At 37.1% G+C, this 26260-nt stretch overlaps 4 protein-coding genes across 6 annotated transcripts in view; 2 read left to right on the forward strand and 2 right to left on the reverse strand.

Moving 5' to 3' along the window:
* Positions 1 to 1880, forward strand: part of LOC127979463 (regulator of nonsense transcripts 2) — a 19029-nt gene extending 17149 nt beyond the window's left edge. The window contains exon 23 of one of the 2 annotated variants that reach the window (XR_008158798.1): positions 1232 to 1880. The gene's annotated coding sequence lies outside the window, so the exon portion shown is untranslated. The remainder of the gene's footprint in view (positions 1 to 1231) is intronic. The other variant, XR_008158797.1, reaches the window with a different exon arrangement.
* LOC127979508 (uncharacterized) overlaps positions 1 to 4324 on the reverse strand; it is a 4376-nt gene extending 52 nt beyond the window's left edge. Inside the window, exons 1-3 of the mRNA XM_052585024.1 lie at positions 3036 to 4324; positions 1246 to 1444; positions 1 to 819 (exon numbers count right to left, since the gene is read on the reverse strand). The exon at positions 1 to 819 is cut by the window's left edge and continues 52 nt beyond it. Coding sequence (XP_052440984.1) covers positions 149 to 819; positions 1246 to 1444; positions 3036 to 3107 — 942 coding nt within the window. The 5' untranslated portion in view covers positions 3108 to 4324 and the 3' untranslated portion in view covers positions 1 to 148. The remainder of the gene's footprint in view (positions 820 to 1245; positions 1445 to 3035) is intronic.
* A 627-nt stretch (positions 4325 to 4951) lies between these two features.
* On the forward strand, positions 4952 to 12454 carry rtcb (RNA 2',3'-cyclic phosphate and 5'-OH ligase). The gene is made up of 12 exons (XM_052585011.1): positions 4952 to 5152; positions 5279 to 5357; positions 7305 to 7372; positions 7449 to 7548; positions 7619 to 7775; positions 8679 to 8835; positions 8927 to 9086; positions 10626 to 10801; positions 10871 to 11059; positions 11149 to 11259; positions 11345 to 11464; positions 12092 to 12454. Exons 1-12 carry the CDS (start codon positions 5060 to 5062, stop codon positions 12197 to 12199), a joined length of 1518 nt encoding a protein of 505 aa, XP_052440971.1. The 5' UTR covers positions 4952 to 5059; the 3' UTR covers positions 12200 to 12454.
* Positions 12354 to 25424, reverse strand: LOC127979485 (exportin-T). Of its 2 annotated transcripts, none has more exons than XM_052584990.1 (25): positions 25315 to 25424; positions 24126 to 24276; positions 23834 to 23916; positions 23630 to 23686; positions 22762 to 22831; positions 22462 to 22680; positions 22198 to 22382; positions 21950 to 22118; positions 20711 to 20947; positions 20595 to 20633; positions 20455 to 20517; positions 19379 to 19503; positions 19163 to 19307; positions 18913 to 19032; positions 18740 to 18834; positions 18579 to 18648; positions 18254 to 18492; positions 17009 to 17294; positions 16719 to 16908; positions 16523 to 16639; positions 14824 to 14939; positions 14707 to 14754; positions 14543 to 14611; positions 13650 to 13706; positions 12354 to 13552 (listed from the first exon to the last, which is right to left on the reverse strand). In XM_052584990.1, exons 2-25 carry the CDS (start codon positions 24213 to 24215, stop codon positions 13526 to 13528), a joined length of 2916 nt encoding a protein of 971 aa, XP_052440950.1. In that variant the 5' UTR covers positions 24216 to 24276; positions 25315 to 25424; the 3' UTR covers positions 12354 to 13525. The 2 variants fall into 2 exon arrangements, with proteins under 2 accessions (XP_052440950.1, XP_052440959.1); XM_052584999.1 differs by having other exon boundaries at positions 25310 to 25409.
* Between the last annotated feature and the right edge of the window lie 836 nt (positions 25425 to 26260).

Consider the following 26260-nt stretch of genomic DNA (forward strand, 5'->3'; position numbering starts at 1 on the left):
CATGTTCACAATCATGCATTCTGAGTCCTTCAGTAACTGCTTCATACACTAACACTCGTGCTCATTCACACTGGAATCCACATTACATACACCACATGTACAACATGACAGAGAATGCATAAACAGAAGTTGTGTTAGTAGTGGAGTCTCAGTTAGGAGCGTGGGAACACATCAGTCCTAGCTTGTGAAGAGCATCACGTCTGGCTTCACCTGAGGCTCCTCGCCCTGAAAACTGCACCGTGACTCCCTGAGCGCGGAAGGACGGCTTCGGCTTCACGAGCGCTTCAGAGCGTGACGCTGTCCTCTGGAGCAAGCCTTCATCTGAAGTCCTGTCTGAGCTGGAAGCGTCCTCTTCTATCGAGGCTTCGTGGTTCACGACTCGGGATCTGCTGCTGAAGTTGTTGTGATGGAAATCTGACGGAGCGTGGTTAAATGTGATGCTCTTACCGCCGAAGCTGTTGAAATCAGTGTGTGTGACTGCGTGGTCAGCTGGATTTGTGATGTTGAGCGTATCGCCAGCGCTTTTCCAATGCATGACGGATTGCGTTCGCCTCTGAGCGAGTCCGAGCTTCGAAAGCGCCTCCATCCTAGACTTCTCTGGCGTCGGATCTCGAAACGAAATGCTTCGCGTGCGGGGTTTGCTGCCTAATAAAACACTGATCCTGTCTGGAAGACGCGAGGGCTTGGCGTGGGTCGGAGGGCCGTGTCTGGTCGACTCTAGACTGGGCAGGTGTCTGAAGTGCTCTTGTGAGACAACCACGTCACGTTTCGCCTTCGCTTCGCAATGCATCTCCGGGCGTATAATCAGCTCTTGGAAATCTGACGAGGGAAACACATTTATAGTTGAGTTAATGCACATCTGATGTTGAAATGTCAACACTCAATATCCCGTCAATGAAGAAGAAGTGTCAATAGGCCTCGAATATGCACAAATCTGTGCGTGTGAGTTCACCAAGCAAGTGTTGTGCTGATTTGACATGTTCGTATAAATAGATACTCGTACTCATTGCACGTATTGCAATATGCAAATTGCACGCATTAAATTTCCTGATGGCCGACTGCATTTGCTAAACAAATCCTTTGTGCAATTTCAAAATTGCCAAATGTGGAGAGAACTTTCATCTTCGCATTATGCATTTTTTGTTCATTTACTAACTCTTCAGAGCACAGCTTTATGCATGTTTAGGGTGAAGTTTTCTTTAGATTAAACGCAGTGGTTTATGGTGAGTAGTTGTGTGCAGGCACCTGGTATGACGGGCAGCGTGTCCCTCGGTTTGCTGTGATCGGGTGTAGCGTGCACCAGGTCAATGATGTCATGATGTGGAGCTGTAGTGTACGAGTGCGGATCCTTCCTCTCATCGTCCTCCTCCAGGGAGCAGATGATCTCCTCAAAGAACAAGATACAGTCCCGCTCCTCCAGACTGAGGAACTGCAGATCATCATCCTGGAGAGAGAGCACGAGTACACTACTGAACATATGCTCAGCAAGGCTGCATTTATTTGATCAAAAATACAGTAAAACTGTGAAATATTATTGTTATTTAAAACAGCTGTTTTCTGTGTGAATCTGTGTTAAAGTGTAATTTATTTCTGTGATGCTCCGCTGTATTTTCAGTATCATTCCTCCAGTCTTCAGTGTCACATGATCTTCAGAAATCAGAATAATATGATGATTTACTGCTCAAGAAACATTTCTGATTAATACTTTTGTGTAAACTGTGATACATTTGATTTTTCAGGATTCTTTAATGAATAGAATGTTCAAAAGAAACAACATTTTGCAACATTTTAAATGTCTTTAATGTCTTTGATCAGTTTAATGTGTCTTTCCTGAATAAATATGTGTTTGTGTGTGTTAGTTATTAAAACCTTATTTAAAATGAACGCTATATTTGTATAAAATATGATCTAAAAGTATCATTTAAAATTAAATACTACTTTAAAGTTTTAGTATTTTATTAGTGCAGTGACATTTTTGTAATTTATTTTAATTACTGCCTAAAAAGTTTTTATTTTAGTTATTAAAATATTATTTAAAATGTATTTTGTTAAAATGATCTAAAAGTATAATAACTATTATTTTAAAGTTTTAATAATTGTTTATTAGTTTAGAAACATTTTTGTCTTTTTTTTTTTAATAATTTTATTTTAGTTATTAAAATATTAAAGTGTGTTTTTTATTTTTATTACCAAACCTAAAAGTATAATTAATAAGTTATGATAATTTTTTTATTAGTGCAGTGACATGTTTTTTTGTTATTTTTATTAACGCCTACAAAGTTGTTAAGTTTAGTTAAGTATTTTGTTATTATTATTACATAAATATGATCTAAAAGTAAAATGTATAATTATAAATACTATTTACATTTATTTCAAGCCATGTTAATGCATTTAATTTTTTTACTATAATGACCTTGATTGCAGTGTGGTTGCTAATTTTTTCTAAATAATTGCTGGGGGGTTTCCTACCGTCTTGGATAAATCAGGTTTTTGTGATCTTCTGACCTCGTCTGTTGAATCATCCACCTTCACCAGTAAATGGAGACCTCGTTGTTTCTGAACACTTAAAGCGACAGGAATCCTTCATGACCAGATCTCTACTCCTAAGTGTGTGAGCGGTAATAACAGTGACATTGGTCCTGAATGTTTTGCTCGCTGCTCGACTGCATTCTTCTCTTTCCCACAGACTCGTGCTCCTCTGAAGCTGGTTTCTCTGTGTGAATCAGTGTGTGTGAATGTGTGTGTTGTTTCCTTCATGTGTGATGTCTTAATCATAAATAAGGGAGGGTTCGGCTATGCTGTCATCATCATAATTAGCTTCATGTTCAGGACAGTCATTGTGTATCTGCACATCCATGTTTACAGCATCCAGGCTCGGGCAGTATTAGCATGAGACAAAGGACGCGATGTTGATGTGCGCGTGCGCAGTAAACCCGGGTAGGAAAATCTGACAGGGTAGGATAAAATGTCAGGACACCGGCTTCATGTGATACACCTGGAACACACAATAGAAATATAGATATATATATACACACCTGTTTGTGTCTCAAGCCTCCCGAGGCACTTCTGATCCACCCAAAACACATATAAAAGTCATTATTTAACATAATAATGGATATATTTACAAATAAAACACTAAGCTATTGATTGGCGCACTTATTTATTAAAGTAAATAAAAGATTTCTGGAGTAATATTTCATCAGTTTCACACGTAATGCGTTCTTAAATGTTTAATTGTAATTGTGAAATATACTTATCAATTTCTAAAAATTTTTTTTTTTTTTTTGCAGTATAAGAAACACAGGAACAATATACTTTTAAATCACTTCATAATAACACCAAAATAAATCGATATAAGGATTTTTTAATTTTATTTTAATCATTAAGTATTTAAACTGATCAGTTAAATACAGTACACTAGATATTACACTTAAGAGTTGTCCTTCTCGTGAAAACAATACTAATTAAATGATGACTAAAAACAACACTTTTTTGTGAAATAACGAGGTGATAGTTTTCGTGAGATTAATCCTATAGCTCTGAAAAGTTTTGAAAAAGTCAGACATTTAGAGAGACAAAAGTTCAACTCACTCAAACATCGTGAAGCAGCCGAGCGAATAAACCGAGTTCTGACTCTGTACCGAGAGCAAACGCGTTTAAATCCGATGCGCGCGGCTCCTCGATCGTGATGACGAGCACGCGCACGCACGCACGCATGACTGAATAATAAGCGGCTCTTAGAATTAAGATTAGACTGAAAAATATAGGAACATTTGTGTTGATTTAAGTGTAAATCTGCAGTTAACGCCATACTGCCGCGCGCTTTTGTGACAGGTGACTTCTATTACAAACGCGTACAAATAATATTTAATAAAAATAAGTATTATTGTTGATATCAGGATATTATATTACAGTGTTTTTCAGACGCTAGGACACATTTCTCAATACTAAGGTAGGTCACTTTTTCAAAACTCTTCACACAGTTCTCCCAACAGTCTGCGTTTGCTGGGACAAAATGACAGCGACCATATCACCAGACACAACCCCCCACGAGGAGAGCGTGTGTCCCGTGTCCAGCAGAACCTCCAGTCCGTGTTCCGCAGCTGAATGAAAGCAGAGCCGCTCACATTCACTTTCACTTCTCTCACGGTGACGTCACGGACACTCCGCAAAGAGCTTGACTTTTTACTTCTACAGCAATAGTTCAGCGTTATTTACTGTATTTATGTCAGCGTGTTTATGCCACTGCAAATTAAACAAGAAAAGCATATAGGTTGGAATGTTTATATTAAAAAATAAACGTACGTCAAAGTAGCGCACTGAAGCCAAACAAATAACAGCTGAGCGAGATCTTCAAAATAAAAGTCCCGCGATTGCGTCATAAATCTGACACGTTTATCATTTGTCAGTAAAATAATATTAATGAATTGTTATTCCATAGGAAACTAGAAAATTATTTAACGGTGTTTGACTGTCGTACAGAGCAAGTGTATAAATCAATTTAGGTGCATAATTGAAATATCAGTCTAAATTATAATAATTATTATTTGTATTTGTAGCTATATATTTCTGTTAATTTTCTCTGTTTACTACTTTACTTGCATTAACCGAGTGAAGCCTTAAAATTACAATAAAGCACGTGTAATATTATATTTGAAATATAATTATCCGTAACAGTGCTGCGTTTATATTTCACCACAAGATGGCAGTGCGTTTTGTAACTGACTTTGTCCAACAGGCGGACTAAAAAAAAAGATCAATAATTAAACCGATAATAAGTATCCCAAAGGATTTCGTTTTTTAAACATATTTTTCGCGCTATAAACATGATTAATAATATTTAATAAATTAGCACTCTCAGACAACAGCGCCCTGTTTTAATCTAATGTAATTTATGCGAGCAGCAGGTGGCGCTGAAGATCCCGAACAAACCCGTGGCGGTCCGTATAAAATCAAGAGAAGAAGAAGCCGGAAGTCTACACAAGAAGAAGATCTGGAGACGCGTGTGAAGATAGTTTGCTGTCAAAAGTGCGTCAGTTATTTATATCTATAGTTGAAAATGAGTCGCTCTTATAACGACGAGCTTCAGTATCTGGATAAAATCCACAAAAACTGCTGGCGGATCAAGAAGGGCTTCGTGCCGAATATGCAGGTAAACGTGCTCGCTCTCGAGTGACGCATTAACGTCAATACACCAAAACATCCGGGTCTCTGAGCGGATTAAAGTGTGTTTTAATCTGAGATGATGATGATGATGATGTTGTTGTTTGGTGTTCAGGTGGAGGGGGTTTTCTATGTGAATGAACCTCTGGAGAAACTCATGTTTGAGGAGCTGAGGAACGCCTGTCGTGGTGGAGGTGAGGCGAGATCATTAATTTAATGATTTTCTTTAGTGAACAATCTGTTCAAACACCTTGGCAACAACAATATATCTCTGGAAAATAAAGTAAGGTTAAGAAAAAAAAAAAAAAAAAAAAAAAAAAAAATATATATATATATATATATATATATATATATATATATATATATATATATATATGTCAATAAATTAGGGCTTTTTTTGGAACTCATACTAATATTATAGCAAGACGTTTTGTTTCATTTGTGTTTTTCTTCATCTGAAGGGTTCATTGTGAAATACACAACGATGGTAGGATAGAAATTATTGAGAAATTGTTAAAGGGACACTGAGTAGGAATTACTCCCATCTAGTGGTGAAATTGTATTTTGCATTCAAACTAATTTTGCTCTCCAGCGCCTCGCTTTTTCAAATGCGCGTTGCATCTACGGTAGGCGATATGTACCAAAAAGCTTTGACAGGATGTCTTCTAATAGCACTTCGTCGAGTTTTCCTTCAGGTGAACAGGTGTGTTATTTCAAACAAACTGCAACATGACAACTAACAAACGAATGTTACAGTATGAATTACTGACTGTGGAAAACATGAAATATTGTAATTAGTAGTTATGTCTAATTTATTCGTTATATTTTCTGAATTATATGCATTGTTAGATATAAAAAAAATATTATAATATAGACTGTAACACTGACTTACCTGTCGAGAAGAAAACTGGCCACTTCAGCGTCTCTTTTGAAATCTTTATCAAGCATTAGCTCTTTCCACCTAGAAAAAGCTTCCCCGACATTAACTCTTGTTTTCTGTAATCTACGGTCACGTTTCCTTTTACGTTCTATTTTTGACTGTTTTGGCGACGATGTTTTCTTCTCCTGTGGCGCGGCATATGTATGGTCCATAATAAGAATGCAATCCAGACTTTTAAACTTGCCGGTGCAGTTTCAAGCGCCTCTCACTGCTCTGCACCTGCGTTTCTGGCTCTGACCGAAAACGCGCTGTGGAAACGCGTTGGCTTAGTACTTTTTGTCCCTCTCTGCTATTATAGTTTTGCAAGATGGCGGAACTACATGGAAGCCTCCGTCGACCTACCCGTCCCATGTATATAAAGATAATAAATTCTTCATTTACGAGGATTAGTTTAAACATTGGCATAGGTATTTGTACACCATTGAGGGCATATTTATGAATAAAAATATTGATTTTAGATAATAAAATACCTAAAAAGTTACTTATTGTCCCTTTAATAAAAACTCATGTTTGCAATAGCCATTATTAATAAATGCTTAGATTCAAAATGTGTAACGCAAGAAATAAATGCTGTAAAAAAAAGCGTCTCCAAGACAAAAATATTTATTTTAATATATATGTAATTATTAACTTTGTACTATTTTTACTTATATTTCCGACTTTATATATTCAATAACTTAATATTTTATAATTTATTTTAATAACTATAGTGCCTTAATATTAACTTTGTAATGTTTTTATTTATATTTTAATGACTATATAATTACTTAATATTAACTTTGTCATTTGTATTTTATTTTAATGACTATATATTCAATTAATATTAACTTTATTTTTTGTATTCATTTTAATGTCTCTCTCTCTCTCTCTCTCTCTCTCTCTATATATATATATATATATATATATATATATATATGTATGAACTTTGAAATATTTGTTATATATTAATTTTATTACATTTGGTTACTTAATATTAATTTTGTAATTTTATTTTTATATTTTAATATTATTATTTCATCATATGCACTAATAGAGCAATATTTACCAATGCAGACTATATTTATTTTACTGTAAATTTGTATTTTTTTTTTTATTATTTTTTTTTTTTAAACATTGTCTCAAGTCAGTCCAGCTGCCCAGTTGTTAAAAAAATTCATATAAAGCATTAGTGAAAGATACTCTTTCTCTCTCTCTCTCCCAGGGTTCGGTGGTTTCTTGCCTGCTATGAAGCAGATTGGAAATGTTGCCGCTTTGCCAGGAATCGTACATGTGAGTCAAACGATCAGGATTCATTGTCACAGGAAACGCATCACGTCCTGTTTCCTCACTTGTGTCTGCTCCGCAGCGCTCCATCGGTTTACCTGATGTCCATTCCGGATACGGTTTTGCGATCGGAAACATGGCAGCGTTTGACATGGACAACCCAGAGGCCGTGGTGTCTCCCGGTACGTGCTCGAGCCGCGCTCAGATCCTGGTGAAGGATGTCACGGCTCACGCTCCGTCTCGTCTGTGCAGGTGGCGTGGGGTTTGACATCAACTGTGGCGTCCGTCTGCTGAGGACGAACCTGGACGAGGGAGACGTGCAGCCGGTCAAAGAGCAGCTGGCACAGTCCATGTTTGACCACATTCCCGTCGGAGTCGGATCCAAGGGCGTCATTCCCATGGGAGCAAAGTAAACATTCTTCAGGCAATTTCTTTATGCTCTGAATTGTTTATTGCAAGAAATGAAATAATACTTAATCATTATATGCACTAATATAACATCATAAATACCACTAGAGCCTAGATTTAGTACTAAAAGATTTTAATACATTGTTTTGTGAACAATGCAACAAATCATTAAAACATCTTAAAGGAGTAAATATATGCTTTTAATTAAGCTGGCTGTGCAGTGAAAAATGATTTTGTTAATTTAAAGCTGAAATAAAAAGATTTTAAAGTTGCCTTGGCAGCTAAAATAAGTTTAGGTTTGACTAAAATGACTAACTGGAAATAAATAAAAAGTTTATAAAAAGAAATCAAATAAAAGGGACAAAAGCACATCAAATGAATGTTAAACTAATAAAAATAAACTGAAAATGGGAATAAAAGCTAATTCTAAATATTAATACATTATAATAGTAAATAAGAAATAATAATAATAATAATAAAAAATAATGGTCGTTGGCTTGGAACAAGAACAGAAAAACAAAAATATAAAATTAAACTTAAATACTAGTAAAAAAAAAAAACGAAATTAATTTAAAACTGGAACTTGATTTAAAAATAAAAAATAGAAAATACGATGAACGCCAATTCAAATGAAGCTATAACGGTATCAATAATTCTGTAATAATTAAGTTGGAGCACTGAAACTTTAAGCTAATAGTATATGAAAACTTGTAATATTAAACGTCTAATAAATGTCCTCGGTGTGAGAGGGAATTAGTTATTATAGGTTTATTCATATTATAAATCCACGTTAGTTCTGATATTGGTATTAATGTTATGTGCTTCTGTCACGTTAGCTTTGTGTTTTCATATGTGTGTGTGTGTGTGTGTGTGTGTGTGTGTGTGTGTGTGTGTGTGTGTGTAGAGATCTGGAGGAGGCTCTAGAGATGGGTGTGGACTGGTCTCTGAGGGAAGGATACGCTTGGGCCGAGGATAAAGAGCACTGTGAGGAATACGGCCGGATGCTGCAAGCCGATCCCAACAAAGTCTCGTCCAAAGCCAAGAAGAGAGGACTGCCACAGGTGCACGCTTTTACAAGACAACACGACACAAAGCACGGCAAACTCTGCGATCTCACGTCATGTTCTCCTGTGTGTGTGTGTGTGTGTGTAGCTGGGGACGCTGGGAGCTGGAAATCACTACGCCGAGATTCAGGTGGTGGATGAGATCTACAACGATTACGCCGCCAAGAAGATGGGCATCGACCACAAGGGGCAGATCTGTGTGATGATCCACAGCGGCAGTCGAGGCCTCGGCCACCAGGTGGCGACAGGTGAGGCGCAGCTTCATGCTTCCAGAGACTATCACAGCTTTCATCTGAATTAGTTTCTCATTTTAAAATGTTTTTCAATGGTTTTTAAAAAAAGAAGCTGTGGTTTACAGTGAATTTACGACAGCTAAGGGGCATTGTTTAGGATGCTTCCACATACATAGTAAAATAAAATCGAGCAGATAAAGTGTAATGATATTAATAACAGTATTCTTCCACCAAACAATGTAGATCCTCAGAAACAGTTGTGGTTGCAACAAAGTGGTTGCCGAGCAACACATGAACATAAACAAAGGTGTATGTTACTTTGTAAAGTAATCAAACTGATTCGAATCAGCTCAGCCAATCAGAATCAAGGAGCGGAACTATTCGCTTTTTTAATTTTTTCAGTTAATGAAAGTTTATTTTGTAATGTTTTGTCAGTTTTATTTTTTGTTTTAGTTAAATTATTAAAGTGTTTTTGTAATTATAATATTTGTACTTATTTTATATAAAAAAAAATTGTTTAAAATTGTAATTACTTTTTTTTTAAATACAAGTGAAGGATTATTTCACGCAACATAAAAAAATAGGCTTGGGTAAAATAAAATAAAAAAAAGTAAAATATCGATATAGTTATTTTAATTAATTGAGTGCTGGGCAGTGATTTATCAAATCCAAAATATTTTTTTTGTTTACATGTGTGCATGTACAGTGTATATATGATACTTAATAAATCATAAATGATACTTTGATGAATAAAAAGTAAAAAAAAAAAAAAGATAAATATTTTGTAATAACAATATACACTACTGGTCAGTAATTTGGGATCAGTAATTTTTTTTTTTTTTTTTAATAAAATTAATACCTTTATTCAGCAAGGATGTGTTAAATTGAGAAAAAAATTATATATTATTAGAATATATATTATTTGATTTTTTTTTTTTTTTTTTTTTTTTTTTTTTTATAAATGCAGTTCTTTTTAACCTTTTATTGATCAAATATATTAGCCAGCATAACTGTTTCCAACACTCATAATAAATCAGAATATTAGAATGATTTCTAAATGATCATGTGATCGACTGATGTGACATGTGACACTGAAGACTGGAGGAATGATGCTGAAAATTCAGCGCTGCATCACAGGAATAAATACTTTTTAAAAGTATACTCAAATAGAAAACTATTATTTTAAGTTGTAATAATATTTCACAATATTACAATTTTTTTTTCTGTATTTTTGATCAAATAAATGCAGGCTTGATGAGCAAAAGAAACTTCTTTAAAAACATTAAAAATAGTAATGTTTCCAAACTTTTGGTCTGGACTGCATATATCCCACATTGGATATAAATATTTTTAAAATGTATATATTCATAATTCGTACAAATATGATACATAAACATTATGTTGTAAATTTATGCATGCATTTTTATGTATATTTATATATAAATAAATAACAAATATACACAGAACACACACATTATGTAAATTTAGTTTCAGTTCAAGTGTGTTGTTTTGGTGTTGGTTGACTCTCTTCATGTCACTGGCTCTGGTGTTTAGATGCTTTGGTTGCGATGGAGAAGGCGATGAAGCGGGATAATATCCTGGTGAATGACCGTCAGCTGGCCTGCGCTCGCATCACGTCTCCTGAGGGTCAGGACTATCTGAAGGGCATGGCGGCCGCCGGCAACTACGCCTGGGTCAACCGCTCCTCCATGACCTTCCTCACTCGACAGGTCGGCTCTGCTCTACACGAGATGTTACAGAACATGTGCAGGCTTCATTCTTACTGAGCTTCTCTGCAGGCCTTCTCTAAAGTCTTCAACACTACACCAGACGATCTGGACATGCACGTCATCTACGACGTCTCGCACAACATCGCCAAAGTGGAAGAGCACATGCTGGAGGGCAAACAGAAGACGCTTCTCGTGCACAGGAAGGGCTCGACCCGAGCCTTCCCGCCTCACCATCCACTCATACCTGTCGACTATCAGGTGACAAAATCAAACTGAACCGTGCTTTGAGGTGGATGTCACTCAACTAGAAACCGAACCCTTTCTGTGTTGTCTTCTCTGTGTCTCAGTTGACCGGTCAGCCGGTTCTGATCGGAGGAACCATGGGCACCTGCAGCTACGTGCTGACGGGGACGGAGCAGGGCATGACGGAGACGTTCGGCACCACGTGTCACGGCGCGGTGAGTCGTGTGAGCAGATCTGCTGCAGTGACCGTGTTTGTGATCGCCGGTCTGACGTGTGTGTGTGTGTGTGTGAACGCTGCAGGGTCGAGCTCTGTCCAGAGCCAAGTCCAGACGCAACCTGGACTTCCAGGACGTTCTGGATAAACTGGCAGACATGGGCATCGCTATCAGAGTGGCGTCACCCAAGCTGGTGATGGAGGAGGTGAGGTCTCAACCAGAAGCGCCAGTTCTTTAAAAAAAAAAAAAATCTTTTTTTTTTTTTTACTATCCTAATACATTTTTTCAAATAACCATGCTATATAAAAAAAAATAAACAAAACAAAAAAGTTGTTACCATTTTTTTTTTTTTTTTTACTTTTACTTCAAGCTTGTATAAAAAATTTTTTTTTTGCAATTTTTCATTTTCTTTATAATCAATTATTTCAGAAACTATTAATTATTTTGAATAATCAACCTACTATAACATGCATTCAACAATTTTATATTAAAGATTATTTACCCTGATTTCAATTAATTAATTTAAGTTGTTTTGTGATGCAAATCATTTCCAACACAAAGCAACTAAAAATGTCATCCTTCTGTTCACTGTTATCTTTTTTTAATTACAATTAAGTTTCCAAAAAAGCTGGAACAAGTTTTATATTTTATATATAAATCATAAGATGCACTGCATAATTCTATGCTGTTAACTTTGTGTTGTAAATAGTTGCAAATGATCTTCCTTTGAACTTATTAAACACCTCAATTGATACTAGAAATCTAAGTCCATTAATAATAAGAGAATTACCATGTTTGATGTTTTTAACATGGATCATATCTTGCACGCCAGGCTCCTGAATCCTACAAGAACGTGACGGATGTAGTGGACACGTGTCACGACGCTGGCATCAGCAGGAAAGCCATCAAGCTCAGACCCATCGCCGTGATTAAAGGCTGAAACATCACCGTTTCTGTCCACAGCTCACACGTTTGGCTCTTATGAAGGAGGCGCATGCATTATTGGTTTAATTTGGGGTTTAAGGGTGAACATGTTTACACAGGGTGGAATAAAAGCGTTGCATCAGTGCCTTTGCTTGTGCTTCTGGATCTGGTGGAGATTAGTAAATACTTTATTGGTCAGGACTAGAGATGAACAAAAGGGAGTGAGAGGGCCTGTCCCAGCATATCAAAAATAAAACAAGTTTACACAATCCACCTGTCGTGGACATGGGTTTTTTTGGCATAAACACAGTGGGGCTGGAGCATTTCTGAGTAACAGTTTATCATGATTTCTAAGCATTAAAGCCAATGTGATGCTGAGACCTAAGAAACATTTCGGTCTGAAGTGGGATCCATGGCTGAAAGGGTTAATACGTGTCCAGCGTCTCTAAAAATCCAGCACAGATTGTCATTTTGTCAGCCGTAAAGGATCACTTCTACAAACCAGACTGAAGTAAAAGCAGAGAGATCTGACCCGAGTTTAAACTTTACACACAGTACATTTCCAAACAAACGCTAGCAGCATAACTTAACCAAAACGTTCCTCGTAGTATCTGCACAGTTCAGAACATTACATTGCATATTTTAATCATGGGCTTTGGAGGCATTAAACGACAGCGAATCTGAGACCGCGGTATAGAACAGCTTTGATGGGAACGCTGCAATACATGGAAAACTAAAGAAAAAGACATGTTAGATCCTAAAAGCCCAACATCAAGAGCACTTCCATTTGTTAGCCTCATCATCACTCCAAACTAAAACCTATGCTTCATTTATGCATGTAAAAAAAAAAAGTTAGCAATTAAATGTTCTTAAACCGGCCCTTTTTAAAATGTAATTTGAGAAAAATCCAGATTTCGCCCACACAAAAAAAATTAAATTCATTCTAGAATTTCCTGTAACATTTAAATCAGATTTCCAAACAATAACCAAAACTGTTGTATTTCGAATGGAGCCGCATTTTCCCTTGAAATTGTGTCCAGGACTGAAGCTCCGCCCACTCTCACAAACCCCACCTACAGAGTGGTCTCGTCCAATCGCTGACGTCGCCTCCACGGAGAGCACAACTCTGATTGGGCCAAGGTCAGTGTGGGGGTGTGGTCACATCATGTGACAGCCAATCCCTACGTGACTCCGGTCGGGGGCAGTGTGCCGCAGACAGGAAGGGTGTGGTTACGCTTCTTTAAGTGCATAAGTAGCTCCTACGCTAAGCTCTGTCGTATAGTGGTCTGTCAGTGGCTTTGACCGCTGAGCTCCCAAATCACTCCACTTGACAGTTTCAGTCTTAAAGTTTGGCCTGCTGGAAGAAAACCTGTACACATGGAGAAAAAATTAAAAATAAATGACCACATGAAATTAACACTCTCTCTACATGATTTAACGTTTCAATCATAAATCTCCTGAAATACCTTCATGTAGTTTTTCAGAACCTTAACATCCGGCTGCTGAAGCACCTGACACAGCTCCTGAGGAGAAACGGTTCATATCAGTCAGAATAACAAACAATTACTCAAAAACAGCTATCCTCAGACGATACTACAGTCTGGATGCGTCCAAAGCTACGAGATCTAGCATGAAGGACTGATGTGATCCAAGTACATATGGTTTCCATAACTTAATAAAAAAATACAGGGCTCAAATTCCGATTTTTCATGTTTTTAATTTCTAGGTTTCCATTTATTGGATAAAATTACATTTTTGTAATCAAAACCCCATTTAATTTTAATGGATAAATTAAACTTTCATAATCCAAAAATGTTAAACGTTAAGCAAAAATGACATTTTTAGGGTCATATGAAGGTTTCATAAATTAAAAAAAAATATACCGTTTTGATGGTTTAATACAATTGTATTAAATCAAAGCCATGTCTAAATAAAATTTATGAAATTTAAAAAAAAAATTATAATTTATGCATTTTTTTTTACAGTAATGGTGTCCTATGAAATATTTTATTTATTTCAAAAATTCTTTTTTTTTTTTTTTTTTTCAAAAGATAGTCCAAATCAAATTAACCCATAAAACTTTTATTTTTATTTTTTTTTATCAAATTAAAATGGAATTTCTTTTATTTTTTGCCAAACAAAGTGCTTCAACAACAGGTTTACTGTTAAAATTAAAAATGTAAGTAAAATTGTAATATTCCTTAAATATAAAGCTGACTTTATTATCACTACGATTGCTTTGAAAAGAACATTTACAATAGTAACCTCTCACAATTTCTTCAAGTTAAACTGAACTTTTATTTTGACAGGTTGTAGTGAAGACCTGTGAGTAACAGTTTTAATGAAGTGTGTCAGTTACCTGTGTGATCTCAGGTGAGACCTGCAGTGACGGCAGATACTCCTGAAGGAACTGGATACACTCGGGGCCCTGCGGGAACAGCATTAAAACAGACCGAGTCAGGTTCACTGAGGGCGAATGTAAGTGTTTTGGGGTCTAGATAAGACTGATCACAGTAGACTCACTCTTTTGAGATGAATCATGTGTAGAGTCAGCGTGCACTCGGACAGCGTCTGTAACAGAACAGAGAAACATCACAATCACCGTCACACAGTTAATCAAGAAAGACCTGACTGACGTACCAGAACAGTCTGCGCATCTGAAAGGTCAAAGGTCGGTTTCAGAGGGGCCATGAAGCATGCTGGGACGATATGCTTATAGATGAAATCTGGAAATCCCACCAAACCGTCTTTTCCACCTGAGAAACAGAACATGTTAAAAGCAGTGTTATTTTACTTGTGTACTATTGGAGTTTTTATTAATATTTCGTACTGGCTGATTTTTTTTAAATAATTTTTTTGACTATTTAGGTTTAATTTGTTTAAAGTTTCAGTATTTTATTTCTAGTTAGTAATTTTACTTCAATTTAAATTCCAGTCAACTGCAAAAGCAACTTTTCTTATTTGATTTGATTGGTTTGGTTGATAGGTTTTCACCTAACATTTATATTGCATTATTTAATTTAAATTAAAACTCGATAAAAAAAAAGTTTGTCAAGACAAAGTTGGCTTGAGAAAGCCTGAACAGAAAGTTTGAATAGTTTAAGAAGTTTTAAAAAAGCAAGTGATTTGCATATTGCTAGCATTACTAACAATTGACTAGCATGTCGTTAGCTTGATTGGCAAGTTACTAGCATGTCGCTAACATGTTTCCTTCATGATTAGCATGTTACTAACATGATTAGCATTTTCCTAGCATGCTTAGCAGGTTACTAGCATGTCGCTAACATGTTTCCTTCATGATTAGCATGTTACTAACATTAGCATGTTCCTAGCATGCTTAGCAGGTTACTAGCATGTCGCTAACATGTTTCCTTCATGATTAGCATGTTACTAACATGATTAGCAGGTTACTAGCATGATTAGCAGGTTACTAGCATGATTAGCAGGTTACTAGCATGTCGCTAACGTTTCTAGCATGATTAGCAAGTGACTAGCATGTCACAAGCATGTTTCTAGCATAAGCAAGTTACAAGCATGTCGATAGCATCATTAGCATGTCGCTAGCATGTTAAAAGTGATGTTAATTTAATATTATTGATATTTATTACGGTTTTATTCACATTTTTAATAAGCATTTAAATTTTAATAACTGTGCTTTTGTTTTTAGATTATTTAGGTTTAATTTAAAATGATGTATCAAGTTTTATATTCAGTTAGTAATTTTACTTTAACTTCATTTCAGTTAGTTGGCAGTTTAGTTTGGCTTTAATATTTTTATTTTTATACCAACCCTTATTAAAAGTCCAGAAGCATAACATGTTAAAAACGGTGTTACTTTATTATTATACATTATTGATATATTATTGTTTTTATTAATATTCTGAATTAGCATTCTATATATTTTACTTTTCAATAACTGTGCTTTTGTTTTTAGATTATTATTTAGGTGCAATTTAAAATGTTTTAAGTTTTATATCCACTTAGTAATTGAATTTCAGTTACTTGCCATTTTAGTTTCACTTTTCATCTAATATTTATATTTTATGCTTTAATTTTCAATACCAACCCTTATTAAAAGCCCAGAAGCATAACATGTTAAAAGCTGTGTTATTTTACTATTATTTGTTACTATTGAATGTTTTGAATTGGCTTTTGTTTTAAGTGTAGTTTTTCACTTTAAATTAGTAATTATTAATTCCAGTTAGTAATTTTACCTCAACTCAAGTTTCAATAAATTACAAATTTAGTTTAAATCAGGTTCTCACTTAAAATGACACTGCGTTTAATTTGAGCTCTATTTTAATGACCAGAAATGTTTTTAGTTTAGGTGTTTTCGTACCCCACAGCTCCACCAGTCTGGACAGGATAATGAAGCAGGTTTTCTGGGCGACGGGGTCTGGGAAATCCACCGCTCCCTGGATGATGGTGAACAGCACACGCTCGATATTCTCCGCTCCTGCCGGACAGAAACATACAGTCAGTAGGTATTTTGAGACACACAGGTGTGTTTAGTTCCTGGTCAGGACTGCGCTCACCCTGACTGGCCATGATCTCGTTCATGCCGCTGCTGGCCACGATCTGAAGGAAACTGAAGTAGCTTCTTCTCAACATCTGCTTCTCTAACGCAGCCGTCTGATCGTTCTCCTCCGCTGGACGAGACAACACCTCGAATATGGCCATCACGAGGGGCATGAACACCTCCTGGAGGAAAGGAGACACCTGGTTCTGGGAGAGACCACAGGAATATTATTATTCGTCTTCATTTCTTCTGTTAATACACACTGCATTACAGAAGCACGTTCACCTGACCCTGATCACGACGTACCTTGAACTTGGCGGTGATCTGACTGATGAGCGGGATGAACTCCTGCAGGTCTCTGGGCTCGCAGTCCTTCAGCATGTGCTGCGAGGCGGCTGGGATGAAGGGCAGCACCTCCTCCTCCAGACAGATGATCATGCGGTGGAGGAAGGAGCGCACGGCGCTGCGCAGGGGTCCTCGCTGGACGGGACAGCTGAGCGCCGGCAGGAAGGTCTGGAGACAGTCCAGATACACTTCAGAGCAGCCGCACTGCTTCACCGTCTGCTTGTTACTGAACGCCTTACTGGTGCGACTGAGGAACAGGAACAACATGAGATCTGCTCTGTATTTGGGCAAGATGTTTTATGATGTGCACACTCATGTCTGGACTTGTGAGTTTGAGAGCGGACAGCAGACAAGACACCATCGGTTGTTTTTTCATGCCAGTGTTGTTTTACTATTATGATAACTTTCTTTCTGCTTATGTTCATTTTAGTAAACAGAAGAAAAAAAAAAGAAAAAAAAAAAGTGTGTGAATGTGTTTGTCATTTTCAAATGTCTATGTATCATTTTATTCCAGCTCCAAGGGTCTAGTTATTTTAATAAATCAAGTAAAGCTGAATGAAAATGAGAAATGTTGCCTTGGAAATTAGCTGAATAAATAAAAATAATAATTAAAAACGAAATATATATATATATATATATATATATATATATATATATATATATATATATATATATATATATATATATATATATATATATAAAATAAATTAAAAATATATATTAAAAAAAAAATATATGCATATATTTTTTTTTTTTACTTCAGTTGGCATTTATTTTACACTATTTAACTATATTTATTGTTATATAACCAGGTTTATTTTTTTTACCATTTACCATTTATTTTAACTATAATAATCCTGTTTCAAGCACTGGTTAAATTTTCAGATTTTGGTCTTTTTTTTTCTCTCTTTCATTGACATATTCTAGTTTAGTTTTTTAAAGGCTATTTTCCAAATTTTTGGAGAGTCCAATTTTTACCGAAACCTCTGTTAAAAAAAGAAATTCCAATATGACAAAATTAAACAAATTTGACCCTGTGCTTATTTATCCAGTGTTCGTTATTCTGCATGTATTCTCGACTTCTGGAAATGTACACAAGTTTGTGCATTATTTGATGTTGCATTTGCATAATATATAAACTATATAAAATGACAAAACAACCGTCTCAATGCAATGGTCAGTTCAGCACAGTTCAGTGTTGTGTACCTGGCGAATCCCACAGCGTGACTCAGGCAGTCGGCCAGCTCCGCCTGTCTCTCTTCTCCCTCCTCCCGCGGCAGCTTCGCGAGCAGCATCTGAAACGCCTCCATCAGCGGCGTCAGGAGGCTGCGCATCAGAGCCTGCTTGCGTTCGGCCGGACTCTCTCCGTTCACGATCAGCACGCCGGCCGTCTCAAACATGAACAGCTGATCATCACTGCTCAGCGGCGCCGGGAAGCCGTTCTCCTGGACACACCAAGAGAGACGAGCGATCATGCAGACGTCTACAGCTGATCTAAATGCTGCGTCGTGTGATTTGTGTGAGCCGTTACCGGTGGAGCGAGCTCTAACAGGTCCTGTATTCTGCCGAGTACGTCCTCGATGAACGCATTCATGTGTTTACTGCAGAGAAGAGAGCATTGAGAGTGAGTGAACTCTGAAGACCCAGTGTGTGTGTGTGTGTGTGTGTGTGTGTGTGTGTGGAGTCACTCACTGCAGGGTTTTGACGAAGCGTGAGAACAGGTAAGACACTCGACTGCGCACCTTCGGACTGCTGTGCCTCAGACCACGATGATCTAAAAACGCCATCTAAACCGAACAAGATCACAGCTTTTACAGCTCAAACTAAATCAGACATCTTCATCCTCACCGGCTCCAGACACTCACCAACACACTGGGAATGTGCTGCGGCTCGACCAGGAAGAACTTATCGTAGCGGACGACGGTCTCGAAGAACTCCAGAGTCACCGAGGAGTGCTGATACTCGCTCACGCCGCTCGAGACCAGCTGCACAAACACAACATCACGTCACTCTCGGCCTACACTCTTTTAGAAAACATGCTAGTCGTCCACAGGAGTCAGCTATTAGCCGCATGCACTGACCGGCTGCTGTGAGTGTTATGAGTGTTATTCCCACCGTTCTCATCATGGACTGCAGCGTGCTGGTTTTGGTGACGTCTCCGGAGAAATGTGCTCCGTGCGACGCAGGAAGAGCTTCTCCCATCATATACAGCAGTCGGATGGCCACCTCCACCTCCATGAAGGGCACGGTCTGCCAGTTCCTGAAATCAACCACAACATGCGTTAGATGAGCTTTCCAGTGTGTGATGGGTTTCTCAGGTTTGTGTCTCACTGCATGGTGGCGCTGAAGACTCTGTGCACGGCGTCCAGCAGCAGCTCAGGAGACACTTGAGCGAGTCGATCCAGCAACATCTTTAACTGCTTCCTGTATTCCACAAACATGGCCTCGTCCTCGCCCTGAGAGAAACAATCAGACTGTGTTTTAGCTTAGGACTGCACGATTAAATCATAAAACCCGAATCAGTGCGAGTGTATAAAGTCTCAAAGCATGCAGTTTAATTAAAACATGGGCTGCGCGTTTCAGAAGTCACTTTAAATGTGAATTTGGGAACACAACACAAGCCCTCGGTCTTCCCATAGGTTCGTATTAACTAAAGAAGGGCTTCCTGTAGCTACTGTCAAAATACTTATTTAAAAAAATTAAATATAATAAGTATCAGCATCAAAGGTTATATTCAAAGTAACAAGATTTAAAACAACAGTAACAATTAAATGAATTGTATGCTATTAATTTATAGTTTTTTTTTTTTAGCAACAAAAATAAAAGTATCTTTCGATTTCATATTTGACAGAAATTCTAAAATTAGAGAAACAGAAGAAACATTTTGTCCATGAATGTAATTTGTGATTAAAAACATTTTCTAATTTAATTTAAAGCAGGATTAATAAAATGTTGTACGGTTAAGAAAGACTTGTGAAAAAAACTTTTAAATCACTTTTATTACATAAAAATTACATTTAAATGCTTTAAGATTTTAAAACAGCTAAAAATAATATTTTAAATATAAGTATTAAAATTAAAAATACATTTTATATTTTTATTATATTTTCAAAAATGCTTGATTGCCCCTTTTTTTTTTTTACAATGAAACATTACAATTTTTAAAAAAAAATCTTACTCCGCAAACTGTATATTTTGTTATAATTAAAATACAATATTATAATATTATAATATTGCTGATCATTGTTACTATTATACATCATCAAATCAACATATTTGATTTAATATTATAATACTGTATTTTATCTTACAATATAATTCCCCCCAAATCACAGTCATTTATATTGTGAACTACTTTATATTATTCCACAGTTGAACTGTAAACACACATATATTGCCACACTGACCTCGTTCTCAAAGTTATACTCGTCATCGTACTTGAGTTTGTTCATCACAGCCAGCATGATCCCCTGTTAGCAACACAACAGCAATCATAAACACACAGTAATTAACAGATGTGAGATTTGAGCCTGTGATGCTGCCGTACCTCCACACTGCTTTTCTGCTGCTCACTGAGACCCGGAAGCTGAAACACAAACACAGACGAGGGTCACAGGAAGATCATCATCTCTCAGTCTCAAAAAGAGGCTTTAGCATGTGTACCTGTTTGAGAACATGAAGGTAGTCATAACAGAAGGCCACGATGTTTGCTGAAATATCATCGTCTTCATGAATCAGCAGCTGCAGCATCAGAGGAACCTTCGCCTCCACGGCGCGCAGTGTTTCCGCCGAAAGCTTCACATCGCCCGTCTTACTGAGTTTAGTCCAGCTCAGCACCAGAGACTGACCCATGCCGTTCACCAGCCGAGAGAACTTCGCCAGAAAATCCACATCCTCCTCCTGATGGATGAGACAAACAAGACGAGAATCAGATTCATATGCAACTTTACACATATTTGCGATGGCGGCTGTAATTTAACAAATAATTGGGCAAATATTTGGTTACAAAGTGAAAAGCAACACTCCGGGCAACCTTCCAAAATAAAAGCTTGTTGGTTGTCTTTTGGTAATAAATTAAAATGATTTCTAAACTATATGTTACATGCATTTACCGTAAAATGTGATTTTTTACAGTGGTACTACAAAATAATTTTATTACATTATCAACTAATTTTACAGTACAATTGTGTTATTCCAATAAACTTCTTTTGTGTTTAATTGATAACGTGAGAGTGAGAACATAGCATACAACAACTTAAGTTGAAAGATTTTTTTTTTAACTGTTGACTTTAATCAGTAAAAGAGGTTTGAGGAAACCTAAGTGTGAAAATCTAGATTATTCAAGTTTTTCGCAAATCATTGGGTCCTAAAACATGGTTTGCAATAAAAAATAAAAAATAAATAAATTTTAAAAAGCCCCCCGGATATATATATATATAAAAAACGTTTTTCCCCCTGGATATAAAAAAAATAGAAAATAAAAATAAATAAAAAGTTTTTCAATCACAAATTATATTATAAAAAAAAAAAAAAAAAAAAAAAGGTTTCCCCCCGGATAAAAAAAAAAAAAAAGTTTTTTTTTTTTATTCAAGAGATTTGGTAACAATTTGAGACGCGCATGCATATATATTAATAGGGCACATCCCCATCGTTTCTGAACAACTGAAGAACTTTTTCTAATGCCAAGCCAGTTTCTATGTCTATTCTGTGAAAGCTAGGTTTAGTTAATCAAAAGTAAAACATAAATATCTGTGTTTCATTTATTCTAAAAAACCTTAAAACTAAATCTGTATTTACTTGGTTAAAGCCCTTTTTAAAAAGTAGCAACGGAATAAAACAAGTTCCTCAAATGTTCTTTTTTGTCAAGATGAACACAGAACAGTAGTGTGTTCGTTCCCACACCTGCTCGATGTTGAAGAAGCCTGCGGACTGCAGCACCTGACACAGAGACTCCACCAGCTTGGTCTTGTCCACGGGTTCCATGCCTTTATTTACGATCTCAAACAGACAGTCGCACGCCTCCTCGCGCAGCTCCTCCATGGACATGTGACTGAGCAGCAGATTCACAAACCTACACAAACACACAGCAGACAGGAAGCTCATTACAGTGAGTCTGGTGATACTTCAGCATCGCTCAGAACTGCTCTGACCGGTCGTTGGCGATGAGGTTGAGGTCGATCCAGGACACGTATGCGCCCACCACCTCCAGACACTGGCAGGTCAGCTCGCTGTGGGTGTGCTGGTACGTCTGAAGGATCTGGAACCAGGACTCCACCAGCGCCGGGATGCACTGCTCACGCATGGTGTCTTTGATCAGAGTGTTTCTGCGTGTCTCCTGCGATCAGAGAGGGCTGCGTTAATGCCGTGACAGAGCAGAAAACACTCGAGTTCTCCTCGGGTTTGCACGGTGTTACCTCAGGACTGTGCAGGACGTCCCGATCAACCACCTCCGCATCGATAGCCATCAGTGTGCGCAGGTAAATGTCCACGCCGTTCGGATTCAATCCCACCAGACTGAGGATGTCGAAGAAGAACTTGGGCCATAATGTGAGATACTCCATCACAAACGTCAGGGCCAAAACCTGCGCCGCTTTATTCCTGATGAAGGGCTTTTCTGGATGCACGTTCATCAGCTGGACAAACATAAAAATACGTGACCGTGAATCATATTTCATGAGTGCACATGTAGCAATGAAATGGTAAAGGATTCTAACCTGAGCCTGTAACCATTTCATCAGTGTCTCTCGGATCAGCTGCTGTTGACCTGCAGTGAGCGCCCCATGTCTGCAAACACAGCATTATACTATTAAAAAAACTGTGTGAAACTATCCGTCTTATTTTTTAATGCAAAAGTAAAATATTTTCTGTTAATGTGTGAGATTTCTGATTCATCAGCCGCTATATTTAAATAAGTACAAGGATAACAATGAAACGTTACACTATAAAAATCAGTTTAAGATTATTAGAATACACAAAAGAGGTCATGAACTGAGAAATCAAGATTTTTTTAGACAAAAAAATTTCATTTTACAACAAAAACATCCTGTAAGTTTCAGAACTCAAAACTTTCCGTTAGTCTATCTTATATTGAAGAAAATCTGCCAATATGACAGCTAGTTTAATTTGCCACTTTATGATGTATTAATGTGACTAAACCCCGCCTCTACAGAAGATAATCAACAGCTTCTAAAGCACTCCCTCTTAAGCCCCGCCCACAGATTCTACAGCGCTGCCTGTTTAGCCCCGCCCACTTGTCAACTGCAAGCGGGAGCCTAAAACTATGAATAAACCAAACGAAAAAGATGTTTCGCAGACAATACGCTGTGCAGTGCCTTCTTTCTGATCCCAACATTAGGAAAGAGTAGATGAACTTTATTTTTAATGACGCTCCACAGACCGCGCCAGAAAGAACTTCGTCCTCTGTTCACTTCATTTCACCGCGGATTCGTTTACAAACAAGACAATTCAACTTTTCAGAAAGATAGAAACGATGCTGAGCTGAATATATTGGATCCGACAGTAAAGTCTCAGCACACTAGCTTGATTATTAACTTTTCTGAGTTTGCAGAGATTCAGTGATACCTGTTTTTAATCTGGTGCTCCAAGACTTGAAAGCAGAAGAACTTTACATGATCGTCACTGTGGGAGAAACACACACAGATTGCATCAATCAATATTATTGTGTGAAACACTACAGTATGCACATATGAAGCAACAAGGCCTGCTATAATCTTACAGAGAAACACTAGATTAAGAGGTTTTATGCTCGGTTTAAGTGTATTTTACCTGTAAACCCCTTTGGCTAGGGCTTCAGCACACACCTCCCATCCATCCAGAGACTCTTTCAACTGCTCAAAATATGCCAGGGCCTGAAAACACAATGCAATCAAAGATTTTTTTATTTACTCAATGCACTCCAAGTATTAGTCATGCAAAATATTTAAAGAAACACACAATGGATTGTGCGTGTGAATTGTGCAAACACAGATTGCATGCAGTCTTGATATTATTTGTGAGGAAATGAATGATTTCAGTATGTATGTTTACACACAGATCTGATGTGGTGTTTTGCGCTCACCCTTTGCCTGTAGCAGGCATCGGCGTTGGGGTTCAGTCCCATGAGGGCCTGCTCGTCCATGATGGCAGGTAACGCCGACTCGCAGGCCATACGTGGGTTAGCTGCTGTCCTCAATCAGTTTATCCCAAATCTCCAAACAGGACACACACATCTGAGAGAGAGAGAGAGAGAGAGACATCCATGTAGACATGAGTCAGGCTTTAATCTCTTACAGTACACACGATAATATAGTAATGCAAATAGACTTACAAAGGAAAAAAGTGGCTTTTAACTAATGCCATGTGTGAATTTTACTTCAAATCTAAGTGCAAAAACTTTAAAAATAGTCATTCTTACAGTTTGTTGTGATGCTGTTCAGTTAATACATTTACAAATGTGTATACTTCAATACTGGGGAAAAGCTGGGTCAGAGCAGGTGTTATTTATATTTATTCCAGCTTTACATTTTGAGCAGGCAGAGAGCAGCCGCCTTAACTCAGCCGTCTAAAGACAACTTTAGATCATATTACTTAGAATGAATTAAAACAAAGCTGTTTGATTATTATGTAATGCGCTGAAAAGTGACCAAACAAACACTGGGACACACTCTTTCACTGTGTACACACTAACACAAGCTGTATGGCATTATAATGCTTTTAACACTTATCTCGGCAGCTGAAGTGTAAAACTAATATTATCTGATAGCGTCTCTGTAACACACTACTTTTTCTGATTCAACACAGGCCCAATAGTGGGCTTAATCAACCCCATATTAACCACCAACACAAAACACTATTACACTCGTACCAAACTAGTATACTTGCCTCAGATATCCGCTTAACTCGCGACAACGATCTCGTGTTTATCAAAATAACCGACTTTTACTCCTGCGCGTTCGCGCTGCTAACCGACAAGCCGGTCACGCGCGTGCCGAATCTCAGCGAACGTGGCGTGACAGACCGAAAAAACAGGCTTAAATAACGACAAACCCAACCGAAATACAAAACCGACGCGCGCGTGTAGGGTTAACTAACACAGGTGGGAAGTTTAACGAGTTATCGGCTTAATTGGCGGTTAAGATTGTTGTGAATGAGATGCTGACGGTTCAATCGGCGCGCACTGTCAGACAAAAGACCCGCGCGGAGCTTTCATATAAATGAATAAAAAATACCGTAACTGTGTGGATAAAGTGAAGGTTACAGCACCTTACCGTGAACTTTACAGCTCCATCATCATCATCCGCCCATCTCATGCGACTCAGTGCGGGCCGACCGGATGTGGAGGACACGTGAACAGGAAGAACTTCAGCGCGTAGACGCGCGCGTGCACGAGGACGTATCATTTTTATGTCAAGCTTACAAATTAACCCCAGAAAAATTGTTTTATAAATACTTTTATTTCCCTATTGAGTATGGTACAATGACACACATTTACAAGTTTATGCCATTCTACGGTGTGTACAAAAGACATAAAAGAAATATGGCTACCAGAGAACCGTAAGAAAATGTGTATTAAAGAAATAAAACAAAATGACAAAAAAATTACATATTTCAATTTCATAATATTAAAACACATAAATTCTTTAGGGAAAAAAATGAATTTAAAGAAGAAGCTGTTTGAATAATTTTCAATACATTCATACAATCTAATGAACAATCATTTAACAGAAAATCTGAGTTGTGCTCTGGATAAGAAGTTTTGTTTATTTCTTTCCACTAGAGGACTCTGTTCACCAATTAATGAAAGGACATTTGCTATAATTTAAATAATAAAAATGTTAAATTAAAATATATCATTATATAATCAAAGTAAAACACTTACTAAAAAATGTAATATTTTTTATATGTGTGCCTGTATGTCATGTGACCATAACCAAAGTCAAATGTGATACTTAATTAAAATATGTATTTGAAAATCTAAGATGTTCTTTAAATTAATTATATTAAGCGAAAGAGGATCATATGACAAAGTTTGTGAATTTGTGCAGTTTAATGCATTTGAAAGATGAAATTGTTTTTGTGAATCCGTAACCACCTGATTAAATACAAAACTGGAAGACTTTAAAGTAGACCATTTTAGGAATGGAGATTTAAAAGATTCAAAGTAGGGCGAGTAAATAAATTATTAATGATGTATTGCTATTGTGTAAATATGTA

Source organism: Carassius gibelio, chromosome A4, assembly GCF_023724105.1.
Source record: "Carassius gibelio isolate Cgi1373 ecotype wild population from Czech Republic chromosome A4, carGib1.2-hapl.c, whole genome shotgun sequence".
NCBI lineage: Eukaryota > Metazoa > Chordata > Actinopteri > Cypriniformes > Cyprinidae > Carassius > Carassius gibelio.

Coding starts and splice junctions, on each gene's coding strand:
- rtcb (XM_052585011.1), top strand. CDS start 5,060: ATGAGTCGCTCTTATAACGACGAGCTTCAGTATCTGGATAAAATCCAC. Junction 9,087..10,625: donor CGGCCACCAGGTGGCGACAG/GTGAGGCGCAGC, acceptor TCTGGTGTTTAG/ATGCTTTGGTTGCGATGGAG. Junction 11,465..12,091: donor CCAAGCTGGTGATGGAGGAG/GTGAGGTCTCAA, acceptor CTTGCACGCCAG/GCTCCTGAATCCTACAAGAA.
- LOC127979485 (XM_052584990.1), bottom strand. CDS start 24,215: ATGGCCTGCGAGTCGGCGTTACCTGCCATCATGGACGAGCAGGCCCTC. Junction 22,681..22,761: donor TGAAATGGTTACAGGCTCAG/GTTAGAATCCTT, acceptor ATGTTTGTCCAG/CTGATGAACGTGCATCCAGA. Junction 13,707..14,542: donor TCTCACCTGAGATCACACAG/GTAACTGACACA, acceptor GTTTCTCCTCAG/GAGCTGTGTCAGGTGCTTCA.